The 21,304-nt window shown below is 39.6% G+C and overlaps 1 protein-coding gene across 10 annotated transcripts in view; it reads right to left on the bottom strand.

The window, feature by feature from the left end:
- Window positions 1–6,820: 6,820 nt before the first annotated feature.
- P2RY8 (P2Y receptor family member 8) overlaps window positions 6,821–21,304 on the bottom strand; it is a 51,228-nt gene continuing 36,744 nt past the window's right edge. For 7 of the 10 annotated variants that reach the window (XM_065677541.1, XM_065677536.1, XM_065677537.1 and 4 more), the window contains one exon: window positions 6,821–11,114. In XM_065677541.1, coding sequence (XP_065533613.1) covers window positions 9,973–11,046 — 1,074 coding nt within the window. In that variant the 5' untranslated portion in view covers window positions 11,047–11,114 and the 3' untranslated portion in view covers window positions 6,821–9,972. Of the gene's footprint in view, window positions 11,115–11,928; window positions 12,050–12,565; window positions 12,625–21,304 lie in introns of all 10 variants that reach the window. The other 3 variants (XR_010612276.1, XM_065677538.1, XM_065677539.1) reach the window with 3 other exon arrangements.

Below are 21,304 nucleotides of genomic sequence, written 5' to 3'. Positions count from 1 at the left end.
GGGAATGAAGACAGCTGTCCTCTGAAAATCCATAATACTGAAAATAGTTCTGGGATAGCTGGAGAGCCAACTAGTAAAAGTGTGTTTTTGTGGAACAGGGGGAGGATTAGTCTTGTCATAGAATGATAAAATCATAGAATGGTTTGGGTTGGAAAGGACCTTAAGATCACCTAGTTCCAACTCCCCTGCTATGGGCAGGGACACCTCATACTAGACAACATCACCCAAGGCTCTGTCCAGCCTGGCCTTGAGCACTGCCAGGGATGGAGCATTTAGCACTTCTTGGGGTAATTCCGGTTCCTCACCACCGTTACAGTAAAGAACTTCTTCCTTATACCTAACCTGAAGTTCCTTTTCTTAAGTTTAAGCCATCATCCTATCACTACAGTCCCTGATGAGTCCCTCTCTGGCATCCTTGTAGTCCTCCTTCAGGTACTGGGATGTTGCTATGAGGTTTCCATGCAGCCACAACTTTCTCAGCCTGTCTTCATACGGAGGTGCTCCAGTCCTCTGATCATCCTCATGGCCCTCCTCTGGACCATATGAGAAAAGGCCAAACTCCATCACATCAGCTACCGCAGCTGGAAGAGATTTGATGAGTAATCATCATTAACTGCTCTGTAGCAGCCTTGCAAGCATCAGGCAGAACAAGTGTGAGGCTGCAGCGAGCTGACCGAGGTGACAATCAATGGCACAGGCAGTTATCTGAAAAGTTTCTGTCTTGGCTGACTGCACTAGTCAAAGATTAGCTTGTCCAAGGCTGGTTATGAAACTGTTGTCTTTTTCAAGTATCTGGGGTATTTTGGGCAAAAGAAAAACAGTAGAGAGGGCTCTGAACTGCAGAGACCTTTCCTCGACATTTTTGTTCTGACCTCTCTGCTTTTCTGCCTTTGCATTTACGCTGTGGCCATTACAGTAATAACTTTTAAGCATGTAAAGAACACAATGGTAATCAAAACCTTGTGCCTACTTTTATGTGTATCCCATATGAGTGTATGTGTTTCAGTGGGAATGTGTTATTTGGCTGAGTCATCTCGTGCAGCCACAAGATCAACTTGTTTGAGGAATAATGCATTCCACTGTGAAGCAGTTAGTGAATTCTGGGTATGTTGCTATGATGGGGATGAACATTTCATCTTTTACAAGGCAGCTTGTTTTTTCTATGATAACCTCAATAATTCCAAGAGCTCAGACTTGGTTTTTCAAGGACCACCTTTCTGCCATTAAAATACTTGCCATAGCCCAATGTGTCTATACAGTTCATGAAATATCTCTTGTTTCTATTACTACAGGGAAAAGAAGATTAGTGGTTTATAGATGGGTTCTCTTTCACCACCTAGTCATCAGGAATTCTCCTCTGATTAAATAACACCATTGCGTCATTTAACACCACCTGTGCTATGTTCTATTTTTATCATTTTATGTACAACTCATACTTAGCTAGCAATCTTCTGAGCAAAGAATTACCTGTTTCATGTAACAGTCTGTCTCCTTTTCATATTGCTTTACATGTTCAACTAAATTTGTGGGTTATGAAGAGGTGTTCTAGATTTTTTTAGTAAGTTCAGATCTTTTCAAGGTGTATAAAACAGAAACACATGTTAGCTCTCAAACTGTTTTGCCTTTGCTTCTTGCAGAGTGCTGCTGAAGTTTTACTGGAAAATCATAAGATTTTCAAAAGCCATTTTTCCGGACTCAAGGAGCACTTGCAGAGCAGGTATCCTGGATTTCTTTCACTGCTCTTATTCTTTAGCCCTGTGTTCTCATAGCCCATTTTTAAGAACCCCTATAAATTCTGTTTCTTCCAGCTCCGGACTAAATGCTCCTTCCTCCTCTTCTGTACAACTTGGAAGGCCTGAAATAGCTCAGTGTGTCTACGTGATCACTTCCCAGAGTTTTCTTTCTGTTTGAAGTGGTGTTACAAGCACATAGAAGTATTTTGGGGAAACCACAGGAAGTCAGATTTTAAGTTTAATATGTGGGCTGTATAGTATGTAATGTCCCTGTAAATGTTTTTACGTCTATTTAGTTTGAAGATGTTTATCCCACATAGCTATCAAATAATGTAATACCTTGTTTGTGAGGAAACTTCACAACTGTTGAGGGAATGTCAGCCTGTTGACAGAAGCATCACAACAGGAGGAATGCCAGCCTACCTTTCAGGCAGCCCCATGCCCATCTTACAGGACAAGGAGAAACAGCTACATCAAATGTGTAGCAATGCCCAGGAGGAGAATGTGGCCATTTACAAAGCATGTTTTAGCAAAACAGAAATCACTATCCAAGCCCCAGTGAAGCATCTTTGGCCAACATATTTAAATGGTATAAAGAGTTTCCTTCCAAGGATGACTAAAGAAGGGATGTCAGGGAATCAGAGTAACTGCTTTTGGCCTCTGCTACAGAGAAAGTATTGCAAGATGGAGAAGTCTGTAAAGAAGACCACTGTTTCTGAATTGTTTATATTTGAAAAACACATAAAAAAGGTCATAAGTATTTTCAGAAAATATTTTTGCATGTACGTAATGAATACACAACATGCACATGACATATATATGTGTGTATTTATATAAAACACATATACACATGTATAATGTAAGATACAAATATATATTTGCCTCAGTAAGAAAAGCAAGTCTCCCTTCTACTTGTACAGTATAATGATTACTGCAAAGACAACCGTATAAAGTTAGGGAAAATGAAGATAAGATGCAGAGAAGAGAGGTTTTATTGCCTCAGCTGGAATCCAAGCTCTTCCAGAAAATGACTTCTTGTGCTGCAAGGTCAAGAACGTTTGTGGAGCTCGTATGTTCATTATTTAAATTTCCACAAGAGGGCAGTGCATCCCATAATTTTTCTACGAGCTCGCTGATTTTCGGGTAGCTGCAGCGAGCTATAAATTCTAAGGACTAAAGGATTACTTAATATAACTGGGTATGCATGTATGTTTGTATATATAGGGGAAGTCAGAGCTACTGATAATGTCAATAGGTCTAGCAGTGTCTTGAGAGAGGGGCATTGAGATTGGGGCTATAAAGAGACATCATAAACACAGTAATAGGTGCTAAAATATATTTGTAGCAGAGCTTCTCCAGCAAATTGTCATGATTGTAAGAACAGGAATATTTCCACCCTGTGGCCCAAATACCTGTATTGAATATAAAAATTACTGTAAGATCAAAGGCTTTTTCTGTGTCTTCTATCTTCTCAATCTGAGCAGATTTATCAATTTAAGAAAAGTTATATGCTGTATTTTATCTCATTCTGTTATCCTTTAAAGGTGCAGTTTTAGCAGCAATATGTGGGAACGCTTGGTAAAAAAAGCTCAAATATATGGACATTTTATGTGAAAGTGTACAGAGTAGTTTGCATTATCAGAATAGGGTGAGGTGAGATAGGGAAATAGGGAAAGGAAGAATGTCAGCAAGCCTGTTGACTTTAATGAGGAACAGGGGAAACTGAACCATCAGTATTGCAGTACTGAGACTTTTTGAAGGACAAAAAGCCGTTGTACGTCCATAGAGAGTTTCTAATTGAGAAGATGAACAGACTCTGTGTAGAGGTAAATGATGTGAAGAGGCTTCCAGCTATTCAACATCATTATTTTCCTTTATTTTCTGAAGTCATATGAGCCTGGGAAGGTGAGAAAGACCTACAGCCCGTGTCTTTGATCAGGTCCCCAGGAATATTATTTCCCTGGCCATTAGCCTACATCAGATGAACAAACTGCTGTTACAAGCATGAAGATGGTAAAATCCAGACAGCTATTAAGAAGAAGGTGGCAACAGTCCTGGGATGCTCACACTGCTTTTGTGCTGTGGGTCCATGTTAACATGGGAGTCTACCAACATCTGGATGTCTGAATGCAGCCAAAGCAGCTAGGTTTTGGAAACAGAGGAGGCAATCAGTGTGAATGCTGCCAAGCAAAAAGATGATTAGAGCAGTACTTCCTATCTGCTTTTGATCAGATAAGTTGCACCTTTTGTGCTTGGCAAGCCCACATTTCCAGAGATATGAGTCCCTCTGTGAGATGTTTGCTCTGTATCTAGGTAGTGGTTTATTTGTCTGTTAATCAAATTCCTTTCCTTGCAGCAGAGATCTGGAGATATGCTGCTGCTTCCAGCTTTCATGCTGAAAGGGCTTCACGTTTCTAAAACGAAACTGGCTGTTTATGAAGAAAACTATTTACAGACATTCTCTAGCTGCAGATGGCTTCTTGCAGAGACTAACTTTCTGGATCCCTTTCCAGATTCTAATTTACTGTATTTCTACCCCAGGCTGCCACAGAGGTTACTTCTTCAACCCCTCTCCCGTCTCTAGCTTGAATCTCTTTATTCTTCCTTTAAGTCTGTTGTCTTTTCTCCTTTGACAAGTCTGCTCAGGTATGCAGCAGAGGAGCCAAACCATTATGTGTCCTCAGATATAAGGCACTCAACAAAACGCAGTTTTCCTGGTACATTACCATATCCAACAACAGCATTTAAGGGTGTAGAAAATCCTGGAAGAAGCTTCAAATGACAATTAGCCTTTGTAGCTCCTAGCAGGACAGCATGTGCCCTTTGCTTTCTTCATCTGAGTAATTGTGGCATTGCCAGAGCCAGGTCATACGGGCAGTGGTGCAGAAAGTGGGGAAAGAGAACAATCAGTGTAATAGTGCTGCAAATTTCTGCAGAAGGAAAAAAAAAGACTGACTGCAGGACATCATTATGAGTGAGGACAGTCAAGCAAGGGATTGAGGTACTTATTTATGCTAAAAGCTAGAAAGTTATTCTGTCTGGCAGCTCTGAACTTCTTGTTTTATAATTAAAGAGGCCTGAGAGTCTTCTCATTTGATAACGTATTCCAACTGTTTAGACTTGAAAGAAATTTACTAGAAGCCATAAGACTTGAACAAAGTCATGTAAGACCAGGAGCTCAACAGGAGCTCAGACTTCAGACAGGCAGGGTTTATTTTTTTATAAAACCCCAAGCTTTAAAAATGATATTTCAGCAAAGCATTATATTCTTATTATGCTGTCCATAAGTACACTTCATAGGTTTGACAAGAGAACACTTACAAAAAATTAATCCAGCATGAAAATAATCCAGATATATTGAGATGAACGGTATGATTGAAATTTTGCTCTCAATAGCTCCTTTTAAGACTATGAACTGCCGCATAAATGAGGAAAGACAGTACAGGATTTATTCCAGTAACAAGTTCCTCTTTATGTCAGGATGGATTTAATTACAGGGCAATCACGTAATGTCACTTCCTCTTAGTATTCCTCCAGCCTCTGACCGTTTTTACCTTATGGGCTTTCCTGAGTCTACTATGGTTTGCCTGTTAGTAATGTCTAATGGATTTCTTTTTCAGGCGCTTTTCCAGTCTCTCTGTGGAACCATGTACTATGTGCAAACACAACATTCTTGTCAAGATGTTCTCCAATGACACTATGTGTTGTGAGAAGAGATACTAACTTTTCCTGGTTTTAAGCCTGGGTCTCATTAGCTTAATGTTCCCCAATTCTTGCTTAGGCAAAGGCAGTGAAACTTGTCCTGATGAACTGCACTCCACTGAGGATTTCTTTCTAACCTACCTTATATTGTCACTTTTCTGAGCTGAAGAGCCCTAAACTATTTAACTCATAAGTTTTAAATTCATACCTGAGATTATCCTACATGCCTTTCTCTTGACCTTTTCCAGTTCTTATACATCCTATCTGTGATGAAGAGACCAGAAGTGCACAAAGTAAGCAAGGTGTGGGCGAACCACGGATTTCCACGATGCTGAGCTGATGCAAGGGGTTATGTTTTATGATTCATAGTAGTCACCCCTAAGAAACACCATTTTGTATACAAAGCTATTACTGGATTTCCCCATATGCATTATTTCACACTTGCTGACATTGAAATTCGCCCTCAAACATTCATGCTATCATGCACACTTTTGGGTATATAGCATATACCCTGATTATCTCCTTAGAGAAACACTACTCTAGTGGTTATCATCAATATAGACATCATGTTATTTTAAACACTTTGAACTGGAAAAAATGGCAAAAAGAAATTGAGTGACATTAGGATGATCTCTGTCCCTCTCATGTATCAGCATAGATGTAGCTAAACAGACACTGAACCCAAACCAGAGCATAGTAAGCCTAAGGAATGTTTATCAAGGCACTACCAACTCTGACTGTCCCTGTCCAGTCCCCCAAGGGCTCCTCCTGCCCTGCCCAGGGCGCAGGACCCCGTGTCAGGGGTGTCAGCCCTTGCCCCAGCAACTCCACAGCAGGGCCAGACTCCAGCTCCCCAAAGCCCTACCCAGCCATGGGTTCTGCTGACCCGGCCCACCCATGGGCCTGTGTCCCAGACTGTCCTTGGCCCATCCCTGTCCCCAGGGAGGTGCCCAATGCCTGGGGCTGGGGCTGCCCTGATCCTGACTGGGGTGGGACAGCCCATGGCTACCAGCCCCCTTCAGAAATGCACTGAAATGGAAATATATATATATATATATATATTTGGTGCACCTATTGAGCAAGGAGAAGGATTCCAAGTTAGCCAACATCTCATACTCAGAGTATTGCTGCTTTTAAAATTTATGTGAAGGGGGTATGCTAAAGCCAGCTTCTAAGATATAGATAAACAAAAAGAAGAAAAATAAAAGGTATGAAAAGAAAAATAATAAACTTCAAAAAGCATGGGGAAAACATACAGAAATTTAAAAAAAAAACCAATAGCAATTGGAAATGGATTAATTTTATTTCATAACTTGGTTTCCCTGCCCTCTGCTAAGCTTGAAGTTTCTCACACGGCAGGTGCAAGCAAAGGAAAGAATCTTAAATCGTGATCTTTTTATGCTTGTTTGGTTTCGGGTTTTTATTGTTATTTTATACACAAAAATGTCCAAGCACATTAATAGATTATATTGCTAAACAATAATTAAAACAAAATAACAACCCTCCCAAACACAAAAAGCACCTCCTAAAACTCAAACAGAAGCTTATACATTCATGTCTTCTCAGTAAAATTACATTAACCACAGAGGCAACTAAGTAAGCAAGTTGCTCAGGACCCATATTCCCTAAGTCAAAGCCAATATAGTCATGAACTTCTAAATAACCTCTAAAATGGCAATCTCCATATATGTGTACATGTTTATATGTATATACATGTGTGTCAACTCACATCCATTGACCAAGGAGGGCAGAAGTCTTGCTACCTTATGATGCCCCAGTAGGACATGCCCCAGTGTCAAAGAACACTTTTAAAAACAATTTCTTCTCCTCATCTCTAAAAAAAACTCTTCAAAACTTCACAGGGTACACCATCGGACTTGAAAGATTGCTGTTGTTGGGTTCATTTATATATTCCTTTCTCAAGGAATAATCACACTCATCCAAATGGGAATTTTGCCTAATCTGAGCTGACTAAAGGCTAGCCGGTAAAATGGCAGAAAGAGATACCTGAATTCGCCATCCTTCCTCTTCCCTTTCAGACAATGTCTGAAGAGGGATGAAGGGCTATGAAGAGCTGTGTGAGGCTGGAGAGAAGAACATTTTCAGTCAGTTGTGAACATCTTTTCTCTCTTGCAAAAGGAGCAGTTCAGTATTTTCCAGAACATAGGAGATGATGTCCAAAGTGCAGTTTCTGCACTTTTGGCTCTGTTTGGTGTCAGTTGAGGATCAGGCATATTGCAGCATGTTTTAGGAGGCACTAGGTGCTTGAAGATCAGGTTCAAGATAAAACAGGGTGAAAATCTGCATTAGAGCTAGGAGAAGTAATGATTTTCATTGTAAAAATACTTGCATGCTAAAAAAAGAGAAAGATAAATTTTCAGGAGAGAGACTTCAATATAACCTCCGAAAATGTTCCTGCCACAGCAAAATGCTGAAAACGGTTTTGGTAGCGAGAAAACTGGAATTTTGTGAAAGTGGATGGTGAAGGGGATTGCACAGCAAGGTGGACTCATACAGAAACATATTCAGTGGACTCCCTTTTAGCACATGTGAGGTGATTTAAAGTAGCAAGCTCATCTCGTGGCACATATGCACACAGCACAGAGGCTGGTAGCGCAGGGTAGCTTCCAGGCAAATTGATGGGAAGGTTTGGACAGGTTCTATATCACTAGGGTTGGCCTTATGGGCAGAGACAGTGCAGATCAATTAAAAACAACATTGTGAAATGCCACAAAACACTTCAGATGGCTTTTAAAAGGTAGTCCTAGGTCTACTCACATTTATTCTTCTCCAATAGCTGACCATACTTTAGCAGAATATAGGACATACAGATATTTCACTGTTGATTTTGTGGTTATCCAGCTTCTATTGTGAAGAAACTCATAGTGATTAGTGGTAGAAAATTGTGCCTTAATCATGTCATACACAAATAAAAAAGTCAGATTTTAAGGGCCTTGAGTGTTGCCTTTTACTTAGGCACAGGAGCTCAGAAATCACTACAGGCCTGCTCAAGTCAGACCTAGCATGTGATGTTGAAGACAACCTCATACTCAGCACTGGGTGGAGTGACAGTGCATAAAAGGATACCATATAGCTTTCTCTTGCTTCTGAGGGGTAGCTCCTCTGGTGCTGTCAGGTGTTTATTGACTCTTCTCTGCCAGTGAGGCCCAAAGGCACGTAAAAAGCTGTAAATACTACAGAAAAAACTTTGCCTTTTCTGTCCCCAGCACATATTCTGTAGCAGTTGTCCTTCCAAGCACACAGGCAGTTGTTGAGTTGTGAGAATGATTAAACCATGACACAGTATATGCAAACAAGCTGGAGAAGGATATTTCAGACTGGAGTCCCAAACACAGGACTGCACATCAACCTTCCATAACCTATTTCCAGAGTATTTAGTCCATCTCCCATCCTCAAGCCTTGCTTTCATTTTTTTAACTTTTCTTTCTGGTTGTCTACTTGAAAGAAGTACATTTCTGACATCTGGCCATAGGAATAGGGTTTTAGCTAGTTTCTGCTGATACAGAATCACTCCATTCTGTGGTTGAATTCTTATATATCCAGCTGAAAATCTGGTTAATAACACTATCACCATAAGAAAGGTAAACTTGCTGCCTGTACACTATAGAAAGCTAAATTCTCTGCTGAGGGGGATGGTGCTTCTGTATATAGCCTGTAGGGAATGACTTGTTGATATCAATCACATAAGAGCAGCAGCATTGTTACTGTAGTAGGTCAATGTGAAAAAAATCTGTTTTCTTAAATCAACTGCTCCCTACTGTCCTGAGAAATTAATAACTTCAACAAATGAAAATATCCACTCAGCAGCTGAAGTAGTCTCAAACTACTAGCTCTTGCTTTCCTTTCATTGTATGAAATATTTTGCTGTTTAAAATTGAAATAAATAAGTCAACCTAACCTTTTCAAAGGTTAGTGTGGTTTGGTTCTGATAAACAGTTGGGTGACTGTTGTGGTAAATTCACAGTGGGTATGCATTATGCATTAATGGTAGAATGACAAACCATTTTTTCTCATTCTTTTATAGAAATACATGAGAGTAAGCAGTACATTAAAATAAAAAGAAGCAAACAATAAAACAAACAACAGAAAACCAAACCCACAAACAAAAAACTCAGCGCATTGCTTATAAAAATAGCCCACCCCAAATCCAACTTCAGTGTATGCTGTAGTTCATATGCAGTAATATTTCACATTCGCCGAGAATCACAAGCCTTTGGTTAAACACTGAGGTCATACAATCTGGAAGTATTTTTTGTTCTAAACTTATCCCTTGCTTTCATGCAGTAGGACTAATTCCAGGCCAACACCTATTAATACTGAATTTGTTTCAGTGCCTTCTTGAATAAACTCAGTTCCTCCAATGCTTCCATTTCTTAGCAGAAAATACTGAAGTACAATACAAGTATGGCTTGAGGTCTGTCCCTGGAGCAAGGTATTTTGAAGGTAGCTATTCAAAAAGAAATGTTTCCTGTGTCTATTCATGGATCTCATGCCTTTCTTCTAGGGATCTCTAAGGCTAAAAAACACTTTCTCGCCTTTGCAAATAGACCTTTACTCCCTCTAACCCATCCATAGGTCCGCTTGACATCGACCTGGCTGACATGGTCCTTCCAGAGAATAAGCTTTCCCTTCTGGTTTCCAAACTGTCGCTGAGCAGAACCTTAGGGCGAAACACTTCCATGAATTTCTGGTAAAATTCTTTGCATGCAAAATAGTAAATGAAGGGATCTATGCAGTTGTTGAGGCAACTGAAGCATAAGGTGAGCTTGTAGGCAGGGTACAAACTCCTGCCATAAAACAGGCGGATGATCATATGCGCAAGTAGGATAAAGTTATTGGGGGCAAAGCAGGTGACAAATACCAGAAGTACTATTATCGCCAGGTATATGGATCTTGTCTTCTGCCTGTTACCATATCTGCTCGATGTCTGAATAAGCTTCCGAATTATGCCAATATAGCATCCAACTGTTAAAACAAAAGGGATGAGGAAGAGCACGACAAATAGCGTGAGGAGAAAGGCTACCCAGGCTGCAAAGTTGGGCAGCATATCCCACTTGAGGACATCGAAACAGGTTATAATCTCCAATTCTTTCACTTCGTAGGTCAGATCCGTGCTTTCTAGTGGGTAGAAGGCTAGTAGCAAGAACATCCACATACCTAGGCAGGCAGCCAGGGCATATCTTTTTCTTCTCCACTTAATCAACTTCATGGGATATACCACACCCATGTACCGCTCGATGCTGATGCAGGTCATGGTCAGTATGGAAGAATACATGTTGGAGTAGAACATCACAGTCACAAGGCTGCAAAGAGTCTTGCCAAACGTCCAGTGATTGCTTTGGATGTGATAAGAAATCTGGAAAGGAAAGCAGCTGGCGAGCATGAGATCTGTGATGCTTAGGTTGATCATAAAGATAACAGAAGGTGTTTTGGGTTTGATGTGCCAGCAGAGTACCCAAAGGGAGAACAAGTTGCCAGGGATGCTGATCAAAGCCACCAGTGTATACACAACTGGGAGGGTGATGGAGATAGCCTTATTCTGGAGCATTGCCAGTGTTTCACTGTCCAGGTGGGATCCGTTTTTAACCATTATTCACAAGGGGGTTGTTGATCCCTATAAGCCCGCTGGATCATATCATGAACACTTGGCTTAAAAACCTAGAGGACGAATGTCAAGAGAGAAAAGAAATGTCAAAACAGAAATTAAGACTGTACTATTAATCAAACTAAAAAAAACAAACACTGGGTAGTTTAACAGATTATATATTTTATTTTCTTTATTTCCAATGGGAAAAGGAGAGCATGCAATCAATTATTGTTGGTATATTCATGACATAAAAAGAATGTATAAAAACCACCATGTATAATTGAGAACAAGGGACAGATTGCGTTTGCTTATACTGGTTTTCAGGCTGAAGGGACCAGGCCTACAGAAGTAACAAACCCTCTTCCAACAAAAAGAACAGCTATTGAGTTTCAATTTCTGCAAGATTTAAGTTGTTAAAAGATGTTCTGTTTGCCGTGGTCTTTTTGGCATCACCTGTAATTCTGCAAAATTGGATTCAGTTTTGCAGCCTGCAAAGTAAAACTGTTCTTTCACTGGCTGGCCTATATAGATCTTTCTTGGCAGACACAATAGTTATGGTTTAGCTCATTTATTTCATACAGCATAGCAGCATTTAGCAGCTGCAAGCACGAACTCATGCCTCAATGTGCCATATGCATGCATGCTTACTTTCATTAAGTTCTTCTTTTCTTGGTGCTGGCTGACTCTAGCTGAAAGTAACCATTATGACAAAAATTGTGATTTCTGACAGAGGCTCTTACTGAGTAACTTGCTAGACCTTTCACAAAATAGCTATTGGTGATTCCTGATACAAAGAGAAATGTTAAGCTTTTTTGTTGGCCTCATTTCTGAAACATTTAGTGGATGGATGTATTTTAGTTTAATATTAGTACTAAGAGCACCTACAGCCTCTGAAGTATCGCTTGCTAAATCCAGGTAGGATTTTTTCACTTGTCTTCTCACCAGCTCATGGCACTCTGCACAAAAATCTCACTTGGAAATTCAGTAACACAGGTTTTCATCCAAGCTGTAACAGTAAGCAAAGGTGACAGCTGCTTGGTGCCTTTTTGACAGAAACAATAATTCCTTTCTCTCTAATTGACAAAAGATGACAAAACATTAAAGGTTATACTGAAAATCAAGCAGCAAAAAATCAGAAGACTATTATTTCTTGGCCATGGAACAGTAGCAATAAAGATGCGTCTACTTCCTTTTTAGGGGACTACTAAATTAAACTGATATGTTTCCTCTCTTGTGTCTATTCTTTTCCTGTTGTTGGTCACGAGCACATGTGAGAAAGACTGAAAAGCCTGTGAGCTTAATGAAAACTAGAATTACCATTTTATAAAAATTTTTATAATTTGTTTTGTGATTTGAGATGGAAAATTAAAGCTTAGAACTTCTCATGAAGCAGACAGCCATCCAAAACTTACTCTGCTTCATAGTTTTTGGTTCACTACTTGTCAAAGCAGTACTGTATAGAAGAAAAAAAAAATCAAAAATTCATAAATTCTTTGATATAGTTACACTTTTGGAAACTCACCTTTCTAGCTGAAGAATATAGGATGGCTTGTTTCAGATTAAAGGAAAAAAACCTGCAAACTGAAATGCAATTTCAACTGAATTGAACAGATTCAGAATGAAGCACAACGAAAGCACAGATTTTATTGTAAGCACTTAGAGAAATAATATCAACAGTTTTTAATCAATGCAAATATGGCTAGAGAATATATTTTGTCTCTCGAAAGACTGCATTTTTTATTTTTATTTTTTTATAAATTTTCTACTCGTTTAGTTTAACACTATTACAAAGCAGTAAAAAAAGCAAAAGTGTGAGGGTAGTTTATGTCTGCCTTAATGTAGGTAACACTGGAGAAAACTCAGTGACCCTCAGTGTGCATTGTTCCTGCTGGGGATTCAGCTCCTGCAGGACTGTCTGAATTGCTAGTGAGATGAAAGAATATTAGACAAGAACAAATAACAGACACTTAATTTATAGTGGACTGAGTATGAGGAGAAGAAGGGACCCGGAAGAAAAGGAGCCAGGAGCCAGTCATCTTGAATTGTAGGAAAAGTGACAAATGCTTTGATATCTAGATAGAGTAAGGGGGTTAATATCTGGGACAAAGAGAAAAGGTGCCCTTCTGTAACACATTTCAGTTATTGTTCCTAAATCATCATTGATGCAATTCAGAGAAACACTTCTGCAGATTGTTCACCAAACTGAGGAATGTAAATGAGTGCATCTCTGTCTGCATGTTCCTTAAACTGAACAGGGGCTTTACCGAAAGAGGCTGCAGGTTTTTTCTGGATGGTGCTTTCTCACCCTTGCAATAAACTTTCATGCAAATTTTAGCTTGTGGGGTTACATCTCTAAAAGCCAAGGGTTTGGTTCCCTCAGTCAAGATCTGAACCCAAGTCTTCTAAGAAACTTCTTTGCATTTGGCCTTCCATGTTCTTTTTGCCAATTTCTTTTTTCCGTTTCTGCTGTTTTGTTCTGAGTATATTGCAAAGATCAGAAACTGTTGCTGAGCCCGTAGTTATGTTACCACAAGGACATTATTTCATGCTAGGCTTTAGCTTATCTTCTTTTAAGAATAAATACATCTGGGAAATGAGACTTTTACACTCTGTGCACTTATGCATACAAGTACTTTGAGCAAACAAAACAAATCTGAAAACATCTTACTAGCTGCAGTATTCTTGACCTTCTATCGCATTTCGCTTTAGAAAAATAAAAATATTCTTTATTTCTTATTTTTCACCAAATATTATTCAGATAAAGAGCATAGAAAACAATGTGTATGCCTTCACTGCAAAGTATGGCACATTTTTTACAATGAAAGAGTTACATTATAATCACTGTATTAATAAAAACCTCTTGTGGATACAAACTTCAGTCTTTATCTTAGTACACCTAGTCAAAGTAAACCTTATGGTGGTTATAGCTTTGACCTCAAATAGTTAGGGCAAGGCAAAACAAGAGTGTGTTCTCTCCACAAGGATTTCACATTGAGAGGTAAAAAACCTCTTTTCAGTAAGAAAAATGTAGAAGCATTACCATCTTTAGTGTAGTGGAGGAGTGCATGCCTGTTGAGCTCGTTAGCTATATCAATCTAGATAAAAGCAACTTTATTCAAAAGAAAAGAAAAATAATCCTATCTTTTCTGCCTATTAGAAAGTGCTTCTCTTCTCCAGCCTGAGACTGCAAGTGAGCAGTTTCCAAGATTCAACAAGAAAGGCTTACTGAGTGTGAAATCTAAATGTACAGGTGAGAGGCAAAGAAACATCACAAGGAAATACTGTACTCTTTCTTCAGATGTGGCTAAGTAGTAAAACTAATTGTAAATTACTTCCTTCACATTTCTTGTGTCTGTCCTGGACTATGCAGTTTTGCTGATAATTGATATTTAGTTCACTTGAAACTTCACCTTTGCTACCCACAAATTAGCAAAGCCAGGATTCTGTGCTGGTGTTAGTAATGTTCACCCTAATTTAGGTAAGGTTTGCATAAAACCAGCCACTATCATCTGTGTAATAACCCAGTTCAGACTGAAACTAGTCACTGTGGTCTTTAAAAAGTTCATTTCTGCAGCAGTCAGGTTTATGGAAATATTCTGGCTGTGGGCCGGTATTGACAAAAAGCTCTCTGCATCTGAAGAGTGATTCTGTGCTAGTTACAGTACAAAATGAAGCGGTTTGCAGTTTCCTTTATTGGTGTGCAAGATAGTCAGCATTCTGTGAGCTAAACCTTAGGTCAGTTGAAACCCAACTTGTGGAGTTCCACTAATAGGTTGTCTAGGCTGGTTTAAATTTCAGGCAGAGTAAGCATCCTCAGCTGGATTTAAAGAGGTTCCAGCTGATGGAGTAATAGCTAGAATATTATATATATGTTGGACTTTCCTAGTAAGCTTAATTTTTCCCAACCTGATATTTTTAAAAGGATTAGCAAAGCTATGGCAACACCTTTTAAGAATTCAACAGAACAGTTCAGGAATTCATTCTGCACAACTTATACTTTGCAGTTATTGCCCGTGTGCATGCTCTTATCTCCCAACATCACAAGGTAACTTGCTCCTTGGTGAGCTAATGCTAACTTGCACGTATCATGGAGGAAGAACATGCATGCAAACAGTTACTGAAATATTGCTGACGCCTAGTAGGGAACCTTGACTTCACTGGACTACAATTTTTGTCAGATGGTGCATGGCCATAGAGAACCAGCTCTTGCAAAGCTCCTTTTAACCATTCTAGCAGACATCCTGGTACTGTGGAGTTATCCTGTGCCAGAGGGCCCTACTGCAGGTAGCTTGCCCTTGGGTTATGGGAAGATGATGAAGATTTATGTTTTTATAGAACTTTGACTGCAAAAAGTGCCCAATCAAGTCTAAATTTAAATAACACATGAACTGATTTCCTTTATAATTTTGAATCTTTCAGATATTGTCTACAGCCAGGATTGACAGACCATGGCTTCTGGTCTGCATCTACTTCCTACCACAAGTAATTGTCTCACATAACTGTTGTGAAAGTCAGAGGAGAGTGTGGTCAGTCATTTCCCTTCTGTCCTCAAATGTTGGCACAAGGTGTTTGTGGTAGACAATCGGGCAGATTCCCAGCAGAGAATCTACTCTATCTTCAGAAAGCTTGATGGTCTTGTATTGAATCTGTATGGTCTGGTTGGCATTTTACAGCACACATATATCTATATATATTCTATTTAAAATCTGTACTTTCTATCTTTTCATCTCTCTTTTCTGTGAAAGCCTTTTTTGAATATTTCCTCTCCTGTTCAGTCGACAAAGGCACAAAGGAATTGAGATTAAGTTGCACGCCTATTTTTGAAGATTGCCTTTACAGATTAAAAATGAAAAAGGATATGGCAGTCTGTAGCTGTTGATTGAGTTAACATATGATGGAGTCTACAAACAGGACAGTCAAGTTTTCCAAGTGTAGCTGAAGGGATAATTTGGCATGGTATTTAGGAAATGTTTGAGCAAAGAATGTAGGGTAATTCTTACATTCATGTAATGTACAGGGGCCAGAAATTGTAAACCATATTGTTAGGGGTGAAACAAAGAACTTGGCTGAGCACGCAGGCCACCTTCAGATAGGTCTTCTTCCACTACTTCCACTGGTTGGTCTCAGTATGTACAAAATCTCTTTACTGCCTCCGAGATAAGTAGACCTGTCCCAGAAGGCCCATGTTGGATACATAGCGGCTGGTGACTTGTAAATACAGGCCGAATTATTGTTTGTTTTGTTAAGTAAGATCTATATGAATATGCAACCTTTTTTTCCAAAGCAGTAGCATTAGGTAGCAGGATTTGGGTATAACTAGAGACTTTCTTGCCTATTCTTTGCTACAGGTGTGTATTTAGCATCCATAAAAATCTAAGTGTCTATTTTAGGGTGGGTTGGAAAGTGTGGATGCCACTGACTGAACTGGGCAGTTCTCTAGTGACTGTAACAGGCTCATATGTAGTCACTTCCATTGTAAATGCAGGTGTTTGAAGCTGAATCCCTCCCATTTTAAACATCCTGTTGATTCAGATCCTGGTTTCCTGGAGGCCTGTAATTGCCTGGATTCTGTCAAAATCTGAACTAGTCCACTAGAACATAATTGTCCCCTTTCACACTTGGACCACTGCCACTTTGAAACAACCAGGCCAGCTTCTGTGTGAAAATGAATTGGCGCATAATAGGACCAATGCACAATTTTACCTGTACTCATCTTCTTCCACCTGTGTACCCAAACATACAATAAGTTTTCCGTGATTGTAAAATTATTTGTGTAGCAAAGACTCCGCAGCTAGGACACAGTATAAAAATGATTAGGTCTTCTGTTGGTCATACTGCTGTACATGCTCAGCACATATTATTTAGGCTTTATTGAAAGCCCAACTATAGGACCCACGGCTCTGCTCTCTCCACAAGTCTCATGCAATGTATTGGCAGTGAACTCCTGGCAGACTGGGTGTTCTCCTGGCTCACACATCAGTTAGAAGTGACCCTCACGTCAGCAGTAGTGAAGACAGGTAGTCCTGGCTGAAAAATATATGAGACCGGGGACTCTGTAGGAGCTAAATTGACATGCACTTGGCAGCTTTCTTGCATATCTGATTCTCTGTTCCTGAAAGGGCAAGAAGAGCTAGATGTGCAGAAAGAATGAGCCTTGCTTCCTGTCAAACTGTGACTCTTACTGGAAGGCTTTGATACAAAAATGGGCTACCAGAAGCTCTTTTGTATGACCAGGACTGAGACAGTGTCCATTCATTTGAAAAGGTAAAAAAGGAAGACCCAGAGAACTACAGGTCGGTCTCACCTCGGTGCCCAGCAGCATCATGGACCTCCTGGAAACCAAACTAAGGCACATGGAAAATAACAAGGTCGTTGGTCACAGCCAGCATGGCTTCACTAAAGGCAAATCATGCCTGACAAATTTGATGTCCTTCTATGATGGGGCCACAGTGTTGATGGATAAGGGAAGAACAGCTGATGTCATCTATCTGGACTTGTGCAAAATATTTTACACTGTCCCACATGACATTCATGTCTCTAAACTGGAGAGATATCAATTTGATGGATGGACCACTCAGTGGATAAAGAACTGGCTGGATGGCTGCATGCGAATTGTTGTGGTTAACGGCTCAATGTCCAACTGGAGACTGGCAAAAAATGGTGCCCCTCAGGGACACAGAACTGGTGTTGGTACCGATCCTGTTCAACATCTTTGCCAATGACATGTACAGTGGGACTGAATGCACCCTCAGCAAGTTTGCTGATGACACCAAGCTGTGTGATTTGATTGATACACTGGAGGGAAGGGATGCCATCCAGAGGGACCTTGATATGCTTGAGAGGTGGTCTAATGCCAGCTTCATGAAGTTCAACAATGCCAAATGCAAGGTCCTACGCCTGGGTCGGAGCAGTCCCAAGCACAAATACAGGCTGGGCAGGGAATGGATTGAGAACAGCCCTGAGGAATAGGACTTGGGGGTGTTAGTTGACAAGAAGCTCAAAATGACCCAGCAACTTAGGGCACATGTAGTACTGCTACAGAGCCCAGATGACATGACCAGCATTGATTTATCCCAGGACCAGTCCAGCAGGTCCAGGATTCATGCAAATCCAAATGAAGTCTGAGGCAGATCTGTGCTGTGTGCACAGCACCTCACAGCTCTTTGCTGGGTAGGTAGAAGCCAGCTCACCCTGTCCAAGCTCATGCAAACTCACTTCATTCTTGTGCTGAAAGAACTGAAAGTTGGCTTTGCTGAAAAAACTCACAGCTTATGTTGAGCACCGATAACTGCAGCTGCACTGCTTGTGTCTGGCACAGGGCACAGTATAAATTCACATGTGCCTGGACAGTGCTGAGTAGATGTACACAAAGGCATAGAGCATAGGTAGCAGGAACCTCAGAAACAGCTAACTACAGGAGCAGATATACTGTATGACCTATTTTTAAAAGCAGTGTTATGTATGCACATAAGGGAAAAAGAAGGAACCACCATAATTATTACTTAGCATGTTTTTCTGACTTCTCCTCAGTTTAGCAGTTTGATACTAATTAGAAGTATGACTATAACAGACAGAAATGGAGATTATAAAATGAGAAAAAAGAAAAAGATTTCTAACAAAAGCTTCACCTCTTGTTCAGTTTCCTTCTGACAACTTGAGCTATCACACTAATACAAAGAAATACAACAGGAATAGCACCCTGAAACCACATCTGCTACTGTTTCATTCTTCTGAAGGTACTAGAGTGCAGTGGAGGCAGTAGGGCAAAGTTCAGCTCTTCAGGTGAACCAAGCTGCAGGTGCCCTCATATTCAGGCTTTGGCTTTCACCCCAAGCCCTCACTGCACTTAGGTAATTTACATTCATAAATAGGATGAAACCTGGATTCTGTCCTTGTCTAACGTACTCTTTCTGCATTGAGAAGTATATAACTTCCCAAATTATAGTAAAGATATATGCTAATACATTATTTTATGAAAGTTACCTATGAAATAACCACAGGCAGAAGTCAAATGTGTTCTACAGCTGGTTTTGTTGGGGGAGCCAGCCTCTGCTCTTAAACAGACAATACATTGCAACAGCTTGTTATTGGCTTTACTTGATTTCCTCTTTGTTGCTAGAAAAATACCCTGAGATATCTGGATCATTGGTGCTGTAAAAGTTATTACTGGTGTCTTGCTGGCTTGAGAAAAAAAAAAAGAAAGTGGAGATGCTGTGCTTTGAAGGGTGTTATTTATTGACCTGCACACTAAAAATTAGTGTCTTAACTATTATTTTTATGACATTGGCATTTATCTATGACTTATAGCCAGTTCTAGGCTTTCCATTTGTAAAAAATTATCTCACAATTTCTTTTACTACCTATATCTGTGGTCTGCTGTTTTCAGGCGTATGGGCAAGCAAACACATTCTTGCTATGTAAGCGACTCTACGTATTTGTCCTCATGCATTCAAACAAAGTTGCTTACCCCTCTGGGATAAAGTTTTTCAAAACAGCTCCAGTTTACTGTGTAAGAAAGTGTATTCATTACTGTACCATAGAACATTCTATATACTACAGCCAGTATACTACCACCTAATGCCCTACTTTGTCACTGCCATGAGTTGTCTGGTTATGGTAAATAAACACTACCAAGGTATTTTAAATGGCAACAACATGCAATCAGCATAGGCTGGTATGAGGTGAAAGCAGCCTTAGCATGATTCTGAGGCAGGCATTGCCTCAGGGCAGGGTACCTAAACAAAATAAAGGAGAGGTGGAGGTTGTCATGAGGAAAGACAAACATTCTTATTTACCCAACTTATATAATGAATATTATGCATGATATATCATCATTATAATATACTGGTTTTATATATTATACATTAAACATAATTTATATATATATGCCATATTTTTTTTCCACTGGTATCACACTCTGAAATGCCTATAAACCTCAAAATTGACGCTCCAAGTACTATAATTTTTTTTAATCAGATGACGCTTTAGCCTGTATTAATGATTCATTGTATAGATATATGCATGTATATATATGTGTGCATGGTATTATGTATCTTATGATATTGTATGATCTTATAATGTCTGATATTTTTTTGTTTCATAGTGTAGCTAAACCTGATAACATTCTTCTGTCTTTAATTTCTTTTCATAACTGCAAGTGAAATTTCTGCTATTTGGATATGAAGTGCTAGTAGGATAAACTTTTAAATGAAAGGAAAGGTCCTCCTACATCAGAGGAGCTCCAAATCCTGATGTAAAAAGTGCTCAGACTAAATTTAAAGCTTGAGTTTCACGAGGTCCAAAACATTTACAGAGAATTTCCTTTTAAGGTGACACCTAAAATTAAGCCACCTGAAAAATTATGCTATATCTGTGAAGTGCAGCAACAAGGACAAATACACAAAACTGCAGTAGGTGTTTGAAATTTACTTAGCTTGACCTCTAGACTGGAGAATTTAAAACTTTTCAGGTTTTATCATAAAACAAATCCGTATATTTTAAATGCAAGCTGTGGGTGATTCCAGATGTGGCTATCTATATTCATAAGATGTGGTATAACTCAGTGAGACAGTGGCAGCTAATTATTTGCCTTTAATCGTTTCCTGGCTGTGGATCTAACTATTGAGGTTTAGCTGAGGTTTAGCTGAGACTGGGGTCCAACCTCAAGCAAAATATATGGCTTTGTTAGAGGAAGAAGAGGAGCCCTGGGTGGCATGAGCTCTCAAAACAAGTCTGCAGAACAGAGAGGAACTTGACTGTGGTGAGAATTCAGGTGTGGGAAAAGAAAGCACAACATTCTTACCCTTTGGCACTTGAAAGTGACAAAACAAACCCTATTTCCTTCACCCGAATAGTTTAAAATGCAAAGGAAATTAAACTCCTGCTAATCCACTAAAACCTACTAACATAAAAAAGCAATTAAATAATCTGGCAGAAAATAAATACACTGAATAAACTTGCAAACACATCATGAAGGAGGAGTCCCACCACAGATGAACGGTCCCTGCCTTTCTGAGGAGGATGGACATTTGCTCATTTACTCACAAAGGAACAGCAACCTGGTGATAAAGCTCCTACAGATGGTCCTTCAGTGGCACAGATTAAAATATCACCTGATAAAAAACAGAAATTCTAGCCCTTGGCTGATGAGCTGATTATAGGCTTTATAGATATAGAACTCTAAGGTAGTTTTGAAGACAATCATGATCTGATAAGACATAACAATAGAGCAGTAGGAGACAGTTCTTTGGAGGCAAAATTT

The sequence above is a fragment of the Lathamus discolor genome, chromosome 4, assembly GCF_037157495.1.
Source record: "Lathamus discolor isolate bLatDis1 chromosome 4, bLatDis1.hap1, whole genome shotgun sequence".
Classification (NCBI taxonomy): domain Eukaryota; kingdom Metazoa; phylum Chordata; class Aves; order Psittaciformes; family Psittacidae; genus Lathamus; species Lathamus discolor.
The sequence above is the reverse complement of the archived record's forward strand: the minus strand, read 5'-3'. Positions and strand labels throughout refer to the sequence as shown.